General features: G+C 46.3%; 1 protein-coding gene across 1 annotated transcript in view; it reads right to left on the bottom strand.

Moving 5' to 3' along the window:
* Positions 1-13,740, bottom strand: part of LMTK2 (lemur tyrosine kinase 2) — a 187,033-nt gene that overhangs the window by 74,149 nt on the left and 99,144 nt on the right. The window contains exons 4-6 of the mRNA XM_063934494.1: positions 7,218-7,291; positions 6,345-6,463; positions 5,929-6,016 (exon numbers count right to left, since the gene is read on the bottom strand). Of these exons, the coding sequence (XP_063790564.1) occupies positions 5,929-6,016; positions 6,345-6,463; positions 7,218-7,291 (281 nt within the window). The remainder of the gene's footprint in view (positions 1-5,928; positions 6,017-6,344; positions 6,464-7,217; positions 7,292-13,740) is intronic.

The following is a 13,740-nucleotide window of genomic DNA, read 5'->3' as shown; positions in this document are numbered from 1 at the left end:
ATACGCCCCCTGTGTGTTTTCGGGGAGAAGGCCAGAGATAGGAAAAATGTGGGACTTGTCCCAATTAATTAGTAGACCGGAAAAGATACCAAACTTCTCCACTACCTGTAATGCTGTTCGTAGGGAGTCGTCAGAGTCCTGCAGGAAGAGTAGCATGTCATCCGCGTATAGCGCCACCACATCCACATGACCCCCAATCTCAACTCCCCTGACCCCGCCATCACCTCGCAGCAGGGCGGCCAACGGCTCCACGGCCATCGCAAACAGTGCAGGAGACAGGGGGCAGCCCTGTCGAGTGCCCCTCTCCAGTGCAAAAACCTCCGACGTGAAACCATTGGCCGTCACACGAGCCACAGGCAAGGAATACAATAATTGGATAAAGCCAATAAATCGAGGACCAAAGGCAAATTTCTCCAGCACCCCCCACAGGTACCTCCACTCTACGGAGTCTAACGCTTTGTCCGCATCAAGGGACACCACCACCGCGTCCGACCCCCCCACATCATTTCTCTGGAGATGACAGAACAATCTACGTAAATTTTGGGCCGTGGACTTACCCGGCATAAAGCCCGTCTGGTCTGGATGAATTATCGTTGTAATTACCAAATTCAATCGAGATGCCAAGATTTTTGCCAGTATTTTGACATCAGTGTTGAGGAGGGAAATGGGTCGATGGGACTCGGGGAGCAGGGGGTCTTTCCCTGGTTTCAGCAGGACAATTATATTGGCCTCGGCCATAGAGCGCGGGAGGGCCCCACCCTTTAAGAGTAGTTCAAACAGTTGTAAGAGATAGGGGGCAAAAAAAGTAATGTATTTTTTATAGACCTCACCCGGAAGTCCATCTGATCCCGGTGCCTTAGACGCCGGGAGAGACAGGATCGCGGCCTCTACCTCCTCCACCGTGATAGGCGCGTCCAGAGCCCCAGAGTCCTCCCGGGACAAGCATGGCAAGGTCAACTGAGCCAAAAATTCCCCCAGCTGATCATCAGAGTAACCGGCTCGGGAGGCATAAAGCGAGGAATAACAACTACGGAAAGTCTCCGCCACCTTTGATCCAGAATAACACATTTGGCCAGCAGAGTTTTTCACACACTGAATTACTGTTCTAGGGGAATCAGACCGGGCCAAAAAGGCCAAATAGCTGCCATTCATCTCAGCCCGAAAATACTGCTCATGTCCCGCAAAAAGGAGTCTACGCCTGGATTTCTCAAATAAACAATCCGACCACTCACTCTGCGCGTTCTTCCACAACAATTCATCAGACCGCAAATGGGTATTAAGATATTGAGATTCCAACTGCTGGCACAAAGATTCCAACCGCATCTCCTCCCTCTTACTGAACGCTTTAACTTCAGAGATCCGCTTTATAAAGGAGCCCCGCAGAAACGCCTTAAAGGCATCATGCTTCATTGTCAGAACACTGTATAGTGAATTATCTTCCTGGAACCCTTCCCAGGCGGCCACCAGATCCTCACCCTTCCCCAGCAGAGTCAACCAAAAGGGATTAAGCTTCCACATTTTTGCTCCCCGCTCCCAACCTATATTAACTGTGACCAAAACAGGAGAATGATCTGATATGCCCCTAGGGAGATAGTCCACCGCCAGCACGTCCGGGGACAAACCATGGGAAACCAACACCAAATCAATACGAGAAAAAGCATGATGGGTAGCGGACTGACAGGAGAACTGAGTGGCCGCGGGATTTCGACATCTCCATATATCCACCAGCCCCATCTCCCCCACCAGTCTCGCGAATGAGGTAGGGGACGCCAGGGGAGGGGAAGATGCAACAGACTCCCTCCACCTGTCCATGCCACCATCCATGACATTGTTAAAATCTCCTAGACATATCACAGGGGTAGCAGGGGACCGGGCCAGAAAACGGGCAGCGTGCCGGAGGACCTCATTGTTATATGGCGGGGGGACATATACTGCTAATATATTAAACAGTCGGCTGTTAATATGGGCTCGTAGGAAGACGTATCTGCCATATTGGTCAGTTTCACATTCATCCATATGAAATTGTACGGACTTTTTAATCATTACAGAAACGCCTCTGGCATTGCTAGAGAAGGTGGAATGATACACGTGACTGACCCAGGGCTTTCTAAGCGCCAACACTCTACCTCCATGCAAATGTGTTTCAGAAAGACAAATTATGTCTGCCTGATATTTTTTAACCTGAGTCAGGACTAACGATCTTTTGATTTTTTCATTCAATCCCCGAACGTTCCAGCTGAGCAGACGGAGCCCCTCAGAAACAGTAGACATAGAAATCATAACGGAGAGGGATAACAGGATAGGTTAAAGAGACATATAGCAGAGCCTGGCATCGCAGCATAGCAACGTTGAGCCAACAGTACATAGGGACAGGAATAACCAGTCCCCCTACGCTCCTGGAGGCAGAAGAGCACAGAGCAACATAATGCAGAAAATACGCGTCTTTGCAAAATACGCACAGAACTAAAAAGTGATGGCTTAGAAAAAAATAAACTAACCCCCCCCCCGCACCCACCCTGTATCACCTAATAACGCAGTGTAGCAGAACACACACATAGGCAAAAATTGATGGCATGAAAAAAAACAAACTAACCCCCCCCACACCCACCCTGTATCACCATGCGAACATAAGGTATACCTGGATCCCATAACTCCCACCAAAGTAACTAAGCTAAGGGATAGGGGCCTAACTAAGAACTCAAAGAAATGCCCCTACACTATCTTCGGCATAAACTCTCCACAGAGTACCAATAGAAGTAGTACCCTAACCCTGAAAAAAAAAAAAAAAAGGAAGAAAAAAAAAACATATCTAGCAGCGTACCCCAACGTATAAAAACGAAACAAAGATTAATATCAACATTAGGCTGCCCAGCATTACCCCCTTAGTACATTGCATATACACCCACAGCATGACTAGCGTAGTATGATTTGAAACAGTTAGGCTTAGCCAGCAATAAGAAAGTAACAAATCAACAAGTGTATGATAATACATCAACGAGGAGGACGAGGCTGTCGTTCCAACCATGCAACAGCATCTTGAGGAGTGGAGAAGAAATGAGTGGTGTTATCGGACACCACCCTCAGTTTGGCCGGGAACAGCATAGAGTACTGTATATTGCGGTCACGGAGTTGACGCTTAACATGCAGAAACTGTGATCAACTCTTTTGCACCTCCAGGGCAAAGTCAGGGAAAACGGATATATTATGTCCATCTAGTTGGATAGGGCCCTGTGTCCGGGCCATGCGGAGTATAGCGTCACGGTCCTTAAAATGTAGGAAACGAGCAATAAATGTTCTAGCCGGAGCCCCGGGCGGTGGCGGTCTAGGCGGGAGCCTGTGCGCTCGTTCCACCGCGAATTGAGAGGTAAATGCTTCTTTGCCAAATAATTTAATAAGCCAATTTTCCAGAAAGGATTCCGGGGAGGTGCCCTCTGCCCTCTCAGGGAGCCCAACAAACCGAACGTTGTTGCGCCGTAGTCTCCCCTCGATATCGGACATTTTAGTCTGCATAGATATCACCTGGGTAGACAAATCGGCCACTTTCAATTGTAAGGGTGATGTAGTGTCTTCCAGAGCCGATATCCGATGCTCAGTTTCACCCACTCTTTCCCGGATTTTCTGTAGATCCTGTCTTAGAAGAGAGACGTCCGCCTGGACTTGCCCAATCTTGTCCGTGACCCTCTGCTCAGACGCAAAAATGGCCTGTAGTATTTGCTGGGTAGAATGGACCTGCTCAGTGGGGTCGGGGGCAGCAACCTCAGCCGCAGGCGGGGATGGGTCAGTGTCACCCTGCTTTGCCGAATGAGATGCCTGTTGCGACCTAGCAAATTTCTCCAGTTTTGCAGCGGCGTTCGCCGCACTCTGACCTCCGTTCACCATTGCAGCACTGGACGCGAAGTCAGGACCCCAAGGATATTACAACAAAAAAGTCCCTTAGCAGTATCAGGTCAGCACAGGTGCTGGAGCCGCTCAGATCAGGCAGATATGATAAATAATAATGTAGCAAAGTAGAGCAGGCTTATGAGCACACCGCAGAGTAGGTTGTATGCAGAGAATAGGAGCCCAGCTGGTTCAGCACAAGAGCAAAACTATGTGGTTATTGCAGATTTGCAGGGAGCATATAAGGACTGTGCTGTTTCCTTCCTTATTATTGCCATCTATTCCCTTCCTCCCTCTGTATATTCAGGAACTCCTCAATGGATGTAGGGGGGAGTGATATTTTTTTTTTTTGGGGGGCACCACACTTTTGAGCGTTTATTAAGCCCAGGAGGGAGACAGAGAGGCAGCCCCAGCCACAGCTCGCCTCACTGTGCTGCACCACAGGATGGCGCTGGGAGACAAGCTTCACATAAGGAGAAAAAAAAAAAAAAAAGAAGATGGCGGCTTCGCGGGCTTTCCTCCCCGCACTCACCCGCCCGCTGGGTCTTCAGGCAGGCACCGCTGCTCCCGGCCGTCAGTCAGGGCCTCCTCCGTCTCGGATCCCCAGCTGGGGGATCACTGCAGGGCCGTCGTCAGGAGCGCTGTCGCGTGTCGTTACGCGTCTTCCCTCGAGCTCCGGCACGCAGAGAGGCAGGGAGCCGGGCCAGCACACTGGAGGGGTCAGATATAAGGAGCCGCTTCACGCTCCCGGCCAGCGCGGATGACAGCAGGGGTAGCACACCTTCCTATGCCTGCAGGCAGATCTCAGGAGCCACGGGTTAGGGCAAAACGGATATTTGAGCAGGATTAATATGGAGAGCCAGAGCTGCACACTGCTACTCCATTCCGATCCAAGCCACGCCCCCTCCATCTGGGAATTTGCTTCAGGTGCGGTGTCTAGCTACGCTCGCCACAAGGTTTCTAACCAACTCTATGCTCACTTTGATAGAGGAGGTATGAAAAAGTCCTGAAACCCCCCCCCAAAAAAAAAAACTGTTGACCTAATAACCATGTCGACCTATGCATGTGTCTACCTTCAGTGGTCGACCTAGTGGCTGTCAACCTAGACAGGGTCGACCTAAAGACCGGATACCGTCTGAGTCACTCACTCCACGAGTCCCAGCACTGCCAGCAGTCTCTGCACTCACTGCATGTGCACTACAAAAGAGCCATGTACCGAGACACTGTCTCGAGACACTCCACTGAGGTGAGTCGCGCGTCTCAACTCACTTCACTGTATCTCTTTGCCCATGACTACTCCAGACATGTAGACATGCAAGTGGTCAAGGACGACAACAGCCAGATCATGTAGCCAGATTGGCAAATCTGTTACCAGCTTTAGCCTTGCATTCACGTGTAACACAAAATGTATTCCTTTCTTCTGGAGGTGCTTTACACACAGTTATCAGGCAGGTTTGGACATTACCATTTCACTTTTCATAGCTGCAGTGAATAAGCAAGATGGCAAAACCGTGACAATGAGGAGAGTGGATTGTGGGTTTGCTATATATTTCAGACAATCACAAAGTCAACATTCAGCATATCAACACTGATGTCATGTCGACGACATCAAAAAGCAGACGTGCTTTTTTTGTTCTTATTCTATCCCTACCCCTATCTGTCCTGGAAATGTTGACATTGTGACGATATCAGCATTTCTGCTAGACATTCTATCAAGGTCCTCCTTTTGCAGGTGCCAAAATTAAGTAGACATTTAAACCATCATCAATGCTGGCCTCCTGCTGTTGACCTGGTGATCGGTGACAGTGACTACATACTGGAGAAACGGAAACACTGGGAAGCCATATAACTGCCACGGAATATTAAGCAGCTGAACTTGCCAAACCTGAAAGAGTGCGGCTACTAAGTAAAGTAACAGGCATGCCTGCAATGTTGTAGTATTGTTGCATTCCACTCTGCTTTACAGAGATAATACATATTTTAAATACATATTTTTACAGAAACCATCAATAAGTTAAAGGCATTTTTACAGCACTGTAAATAACTTACCAAGTCACATAACTCAAATACCAAGAGATAGGGCAAGGTCTCCAGGCATTGCCCAACACACTGCACAATGTTAGGATGATGCAAGTAGCTTAAAGAGAGAGAAAAAAAATAAAAAAAATAATGTTAGAGGTAAATTAGTATTACACACAGTTTATAGTACATATGGCAATTAAAGATAAAAATACTAAATCAATTTGATAATTTAAAAGAAATTTAGGGTATTTGGGGCACTTCTGGTCATCGCACATTTTGGTATTCAGCAGCCACTTGTAGTAAGGCAGCATATAAAACCACAAGTCTCAACAAGCTGCGCCTTCTAGTGCAACAGCCGGAGAGCCAAAGGTTGTTTACTTCTGTTTTGTTCTAATTAGTACATTTAATTAGTTGATGTTCATTGCACCGTTTATGAAACTTACCTATATGGTTGTCCATTCTTTATGAAGTGTTCCTGCTCCTTAGAGCTGGCACTTGCCCTTAATTCCTTCACAATCACTCTTGCTACACTGTTTTCTCTGAAGATCTCGCCCAGCAGAACCTAAACAGAACACAACAGTTGAGCGGAATATAGTGTAAAGCAGCAAACAGGAAGAGGCGACTTCCCCTAAAGAGGGGAGGTCACAACAGATAACACATAAAGCAACTGGTGTATTTGTTTCAAAAATATAACCAACAGATCTGACCATACAAATTCACTCAACATCACTGAATATAAATGGGGGATTAACTGAAGTCTAAGAGTAAAATATGGAAGGCCATGGAACAATGCCAACACTTACAGAAAGGACACAAAATAATCCCTTTTTACTTGAGCAAAAACACAGTGGCTTGAAGCGCTCATATATGGGCGCTTGCTGTGTTACACTTGTTGGTAAGCTTCATTATATAGAGGTGATGAAGCTATAGAAAACGTGAATACCTGGCCACTACTACCCAGAGCAATTGGTTGTACTCTGATATTGGAACTGTGGTATATGTAATATCAAGAAGGAAACAATCATCTGCAACTGAAAGAATGACCGCTCTATTTCTGCTAAAAAGAGAAATGCTCTGATAAAAAATGACCACATATTACATCCTTTACTGGAAAAATATAAATTGCCATTAGCAATATAACAATTTGTTAAACATCACAATAAAAAGTGATTTTGAAAAAAAACAAACAAAAAAATTATATAAAAAAAACAAACAAAAAAAACACAACCACCACCCATTGTGGGGGAAAAAATACATAAAAAGGGCCCACCTAAAAAAAAAAAAAAACTAAACAAAAAAAATAGAAAAAATTTTACCTTGCCAAACCAGCCTTTACCGATCTCCTGAATGTAGCTCAGACTGTGGCGGGCAATCTGGAACTTGGATGCATCTAACAGAACAGAAAGAGAAGAGATGATATTACCCGTAATATAAGAGACTCAATGGAACTGGACAAAGCTGCAGTCTGAAGCAACTACAGGCACGGTGTGATAGTCTGCAAAGATTTATTCTGCATATAAACGGTTTCATGTGTGGGAGAATTATGGCATGAGCAAAATGTGAGCTATGCAGTACAGAACACAACTGGCTTCCTAACAAAGCTTGTATTATAAGAGTGCTTTAGGGGACTGCCCATTCTATTATGGCCAAGAATTTGCTTTGTTGTCACTTGCAAAATTAAATAAGCGAGTTACTGTTTTGGTTATTTATGAACAAGAAATATCTTCGCCTTTTGCAGTAAGTTAATAGTATAGTGGTCAATCTGTCTCACTCAATGACATAATACATCTCGCTCTCTCGTATCCTGCCACCTACACTCTGGTGAATAAAATCCCAGTCAGTAGTAGGAGTACAGAGTTGTTGAGTGCTACAGAATGACGCCCTTAGCTACATAAAGGGAGCATAAAGCGCTCACACAGGGTGCTGGTACTGTAACCTGTATCCCAGTGCAGTCACATAAAAAGGGTAAACCGGCAGCACTCTTGTTTAGACAGGGGCAGGCTGGGCCAGGAAAGAGGAAATACACAAGATAATGCTGGTCACACAGTTTGATCCCTACACTAGGCCTAACTGCTGGGTTCCGATTTCTATTTAGAGACACCCTCCAGGCCAAAATGGATATATACGAGTATGCAGATATATACTCCTGCATCAGGTGCAGGCCTGTTGGTGGGATTGTTGGAAACTTTTCATTTGTAAATATTATTGTTCTTAATATTGGTAGAAGGCCATACACAGGCCACCAGGGGACATTAAAACGATGCACTAGACATCAACAGGACCAATTCTAGGCTTGAAGATCATTTTATAAATCACACGCAAGATTTTCAAAGGATTTTCAAAGGTATGATAAAAAAGGGTGGCGGAAAACAAAATGGAAGAGAGTACAAAACACAAAGCCTCTTTAAACTCATACGCTACAGTAACAAAGTTATTGTGGATATTGGCATGCTGACGAGTCTAATCTCATTTTACACATAACTGTGTGGTAACGCCTGTTAAATCGGATACTTGCTTTTTTAGCATAAGAATGAATTATACTGCCAGAGCCTTCATAGGAATAGACGCAGAATAGCCCATATCTGAAAGCACGCAAGAATATATTTTTACTTCATTCTATTGAGTGCATGACAATTAGAACTAGCAGTATTTTAGGGGAGGCATTCAAGTTACCGGCTGCCGGGATCCCGACACCTGGTGATTCCGACCGCCGTCTGGATTCCACACTCTGGTGGTGTTCCACGGCACCACCCGAAGGGGAATATAACCCGATGTCCCAAAGGGTGGCGAGCGCATCGAGCCCATGAGGGGCCATGCTGCACTCGCCACCAGTATTCTGACTGTCGTGATCCCGACAGCCGGGATATCATACCATATTATAGGGATGCATCCAGTCAGCATCCCGGCTGTTGGGATGCCAGTGGTCATGTGACTGATGCCGGAATCCCGACACTACTTAGGAGACCGGCGCCGGATCACAGACAGCAGTCATCTCAAAGATATCGGGGTTCAGGGTTAGGGCCTGTCCAGGGGGGGGGGGGGGGGGCAGACACTAGTAGTAGTCGCCACCCAGAGAGGGTTAGCCATAGCTGCCTCCCACGGGGGGTTAGGGTACGGAAAAGGGTGTGTAAAAATGCTTACCCCTTCCAATGTCAGGATCTTCAGTGTGTGGATGCTTCCCCCGGCATCCAGACATCCATGATTTTGTATGTATTCCATATTACACAATCAACTGGTTCTAGAACTGCCTTACTGACCAGCAACGGCATGTGCACCTTAACCCGGTGAAACTCTGAATGATAACTATGGAGGAAAGAGTGGCAATGTGGACAAGTGGAGATGTTGCCCATAGCAACTGCTCAGCTTCTATCAAATGCAGTTTATGAAATTCTAGGTAGCTATGGGTAACTTCTTCACTCTTTAGGTTTGATACCTACTTCCTATATAAGGAACTGAACAGATAAACCACAGAGTAAAAAGTAATGTTATTGGCCAATGGATGCCATTGTTCAGACTGGCAATGGATTACGTCTGTGCAATGAGGTCCTCTACCATGTGTGCAAACTGTCCACAGATCCAGTAATGGGCACACAGCCTTACTTACAGGAAGACTCGTGTACAAATCCATTATACTACAAAATGTTCTCAAATATTCTTCGTTCACACTTAACTAGAACTGGGGCATATGTTAGCAGGCAGGCAACTAGCCTTACAAACAAGCCAGCACCCAACAAGCAAGCAGGCATCCTGGTGGAAGATATTAAAGTGTCACAATTTAAAATTCCTCAAACTCAGAACAAAATGGAGAGAATGCATGAGTAGTGTGCAGTGATATTACAGCAATCCAGAGATCATCACTCTGGCACACAATTCTGCTCTGTACATACAGCAACTCTCTTCACCAAATCCCCAAGGTCTGGAGGGGATTAGATTTGACAAATGTCACACTTCATAAAGAAGGACTTCACTTCTATATGATAAGCAAGTTAAAAAAAGATGCAAATTTAAAATGAAACTGGGTCAGCTGTACTTGTACTGCAGCGAAAGCTGCCTCTATGCACTATACAAACAGCACTAAAACGCACATACTAATTATCCTGCATAACCAGCAGCTGAATGCAGGGCAGCTGCTCTGTGTCTTGAGTGATCTGAAAGTTAGGCCATCTGAACTGCAGAAATTGCCTTATCCGTCACAGCCAATGGGGGTTGGGGCTGTAATGCCGGCGGTCTATATCCCGGAGGTCAGCATACAGACCCTGGGATCCCAGCCGCCAGAACGCTGGTGGAGGGTCGAGCGCAACGGAGCCCCTTGCGGGCTCGCCACACAGCGTGCTCCGTTGTTCGCTGCGCTCGCCAAAAGGTTCTATTCCCACTCTATGGCATGCCGACTGTCAGCGGTCGGGATTCTGGCATTGGTATCCTGACCGCAGGCAAATCAACTACATCCCCTGTGGACAAGCTCTGGTACAAATGTATACATTACACAAAACAGTAAATGATGGCTGAGGCAGAAGACTTACTGTAGTTATGTGGTTAAGATGCTGAACCACTTACATTTCCTGTGAATATGTGCAGAGGTGTACGTAGCAATAAAGAAAATCACGTGCGCACGCTTCTCTAGACTTCCAGGAGGGCAAATTACTCAATCCCGCCTCTAATGTTTTTGACTATGGTTCCACTATCTAAATGTGGCTTCCACTGGCAATACGAACCCTTTAGCACATTGTGCCCCTGTGGGCAGACAGTCACACACGTGGACAAGGTACTGACTCCCACAATATCAGCACATTACTCTCCCGTAATACGTGCTGCTAAAAATCATCCTTTGACACAACTAGCTACATGTTGCCTTATCCATAGCCAACATTTCTCTCTTATTCACTGCTACACTATCATTATTCATTAATGGGTTTAAGCGTTTCTATGTACTTTACATTACATAATTTAAAATATTATCGAGAGAGGGATAGAGAGAGAGATAGATACGTTTTCAGATGCTTTCATCATTAAAAGATACAAATTATACCCCATACTATTCACTGTTTTTCTGGGGTCAGAATATCCATAAATCAGTAAAACCTGCCAATTCCACAGACATAAATTGGTCCAGATTAAGGGCAGAAGTGTCACCCATCATCTCCATGACTGATATTAGAAAAGAGCAGAAACAATGCAATATAAAAAATGATCCAAAGCACACAGAAGATATTTAACAAAGACGTCACCTCTTACAAACCTCCCTCTAAACTCACGCCTGACACCTACCTGCACAGCAGACAACGCCTCTGTAACAGCACTAAAGGCAGGAACGCCAAAGCAGCCAATAGATGCCCATTCACCATCCTGGAAGGTCTGGGTAAGTACACCATACTTACCTCTTCGCATCCACAAATCTGACAGACTGAAGCAATACCACCAGACACACACGTCTATGTGTCCGCAGCGGATTGAACTATTACTTTACCATTGATAGGATACTCTTTTCCAAATATCTGCATAAGATCTTAAAATAAGAATTTACTTACCGATAATTCTATTTCTCGGAGTCCGTAGTGGATGCTGGGGTTCCTGAAAGGACCATGGGGAATAGCGGCTCCGCAGGAGACAGGGCACAAAAGTAAAGCTTTTACAGGTCAGGTGGTGTGTACTGGCTCCTCCCCCTATGACCCTCCTCCAGACTCCAGTTAGGTACTGTGCCCGGACGAGCGTACACAATAAGGGAGGATTTTGAATCCCGGGTAAGACTCATACCAGCCACACCAATCACACCGTACAACTTGTGATCTAAACCCAGTTAACAGTATGATAACAGAGGAGCCTCTGAAAGATGGCTTCCTAAACAATAACCCGAATTAGTTAACAATAACTATGTACAAGTATTGCAGACAATCCGCACTTGGGATGGGCGCCCAGCATCCACTACGGACTCCGAGAAATAGAATTATCGGTAAGTAAATTCTTATTTTCTCTATCGTCCTAAGTGGATGCTGGGGTTCCTGAAAGGACCATGGGGATTATACCAAAGCTCCCAAACGGGCGGGAGAGTGCGGATGACTCTGCAGCACCGAATGAGAGAACTCCAGGTCCTCCTTTGCCAGGGTATCAAATTTGTAAAAATTTACAAACGTGTTCTCCCCTGACCACGTAGCTGCTCGGCAGAGTTGTAATGCCGAGACCCCTCGGGCAGCCGCCCAAGATGAGCCCACCTTCCTTGCGGAATGGGCCTTAACAGATTTAGGCTGTGGCAGGCCTGCCACAGAATGTACAAGTTGAATTTTGTTACAAATCCAACGAGCAATCGACTGCTTAGAAGCAGGTGCACCCAACTTGTTGGGTGCATACAGTATAAACAGCGAGTCAGATTTTCTGACTCCAGCCGTCCTTTAAATGTATATTTTTAAGGCTCTGACAACGTCCAACAACTTGGAGTCCTTCAAGTCGTCTGTAGCCGCAGGCACTACAATAGGCTGGTTCAGGTGAAACGCTGATACCACCTTAGGGAGAAAATGCGGACGCGTCCGCAGCTCTGCCCTATGTCGAATGGAAAATTAAATAAGGGCTTTTATAAAACAAAGCCGCCAGTTCAGATACTCTCCCGGCCGAAGCCAGGGCCAGTAACATAGTCACTTTCCATGTGAGATATTTCAAATCCACATTCTTTAGTGGTTCAAACCAATTGGATTTGAGGAAATCTAAAACTACATTTAGATCCCACGGTGCCACCTTAGGCACCACAGGAGGCTGTATATGCAGTACTCCTTTGATAAAAATCTGGACCTCAGGGACTGAGGCCAATTCTTTTTGGAAGAATATTGATAGGGCCGAAATTTGAACCTTAATAGATCCCAATTTGAGACCCATAGACAATCCTGATTGCAGGAAATGTAGGAAAACGACCCAGTTGAAATTCCTCCATCGGAGCACTCCGCTGCTCGCACCACGCAACATATTTTCGCCAAATACGGCGATAATGCTTCGCGGTGACTTCCTTCCTTGCCTTTATCAAGGTAGGAATGACTTCTTCTGGAATGCCTTTTCCTTTTAGGATCTGGCATTCAAACGCCATGCCGTCAAACGCAGCCGCGGTAAGTCTTGAAAAAGACAAGGACCCTGCTGAAGCAGGTCCCTTCTCAGAAGTAGAGGCCACGGATCGTCCGTGACCATCTCTTGAAGTTCCGGGTACCAAGTCCTTCTTGGCCAATCCGGAGCCACTAGTCTTACTCCTCTTTGCCGTATAATCCTCAATACCTTTGGTATGAGAGGCAGAGGAGGAAACACATATACCGACTGGTACACCCAAGGTGTTACCAGCGCGTCCACAGCTATTGCCTGCGGATCTCTTGACCTGGCGCAATACCTGTCCAGTGTTTTGTTGAGGCGAGACGCCATCATGTCCACCATTGGTTTTACCCAACGGTTTAATAGCATGTGGGAAACTTCTGGATGAAGTCCCCACTCTCCCGGGTGAAGGTCGTGTCTGCTGAGGAAGTCTGCTTCCCAGTTGTCCACGCCCGGGATGAATACTGCTGACAGTGCTATCACGTGATTCTCCGCCCAGCGAAGGATCCTGGCAGCTTCTGCCATTGCCCTCCTGCTTCTTGTGCCGCCCTGTCTGTTTACATGGGCGACTGCCGTGATGTTGTCCGACTGGATCAACACCGGTCTTCCTTGAAGCAGAGGTTCCGCCTGGCTTAGAGCATTGTAGATTGCTCTTAGTTCCAGAATGCTTATGTGAAGAGACTTTTTCAGGCTCGACCACACTCCCTGGAAATTTCTTCCCTGTGTGACTGCTCCCCAGCCTCTCAGGCTGGCATCCGTGGTCACCAGGATCCAATCCTG

Source organism: Pseudophryne corroboree, chromosome 7, assembly GCF_028390025.1.
Source record: "Pseudophryne corroboree isolate aPseCor3 chromosome 7, aPseCor3.hap2, whole genome shotgun sequence".
NCBI classification, from domain to species: domain Eukaryota; kingdom Metazoa; phylum Chordata; class Amphibia; order Anura; family Myobatrachidae; genus Pseudophryne; species Pseudophryne corroboree.
The sequence above is the reverse complement of the archived record's forward strand: the minus strand, read 5'-3'. Positions and strand labels throughout refer to the sequence as shown.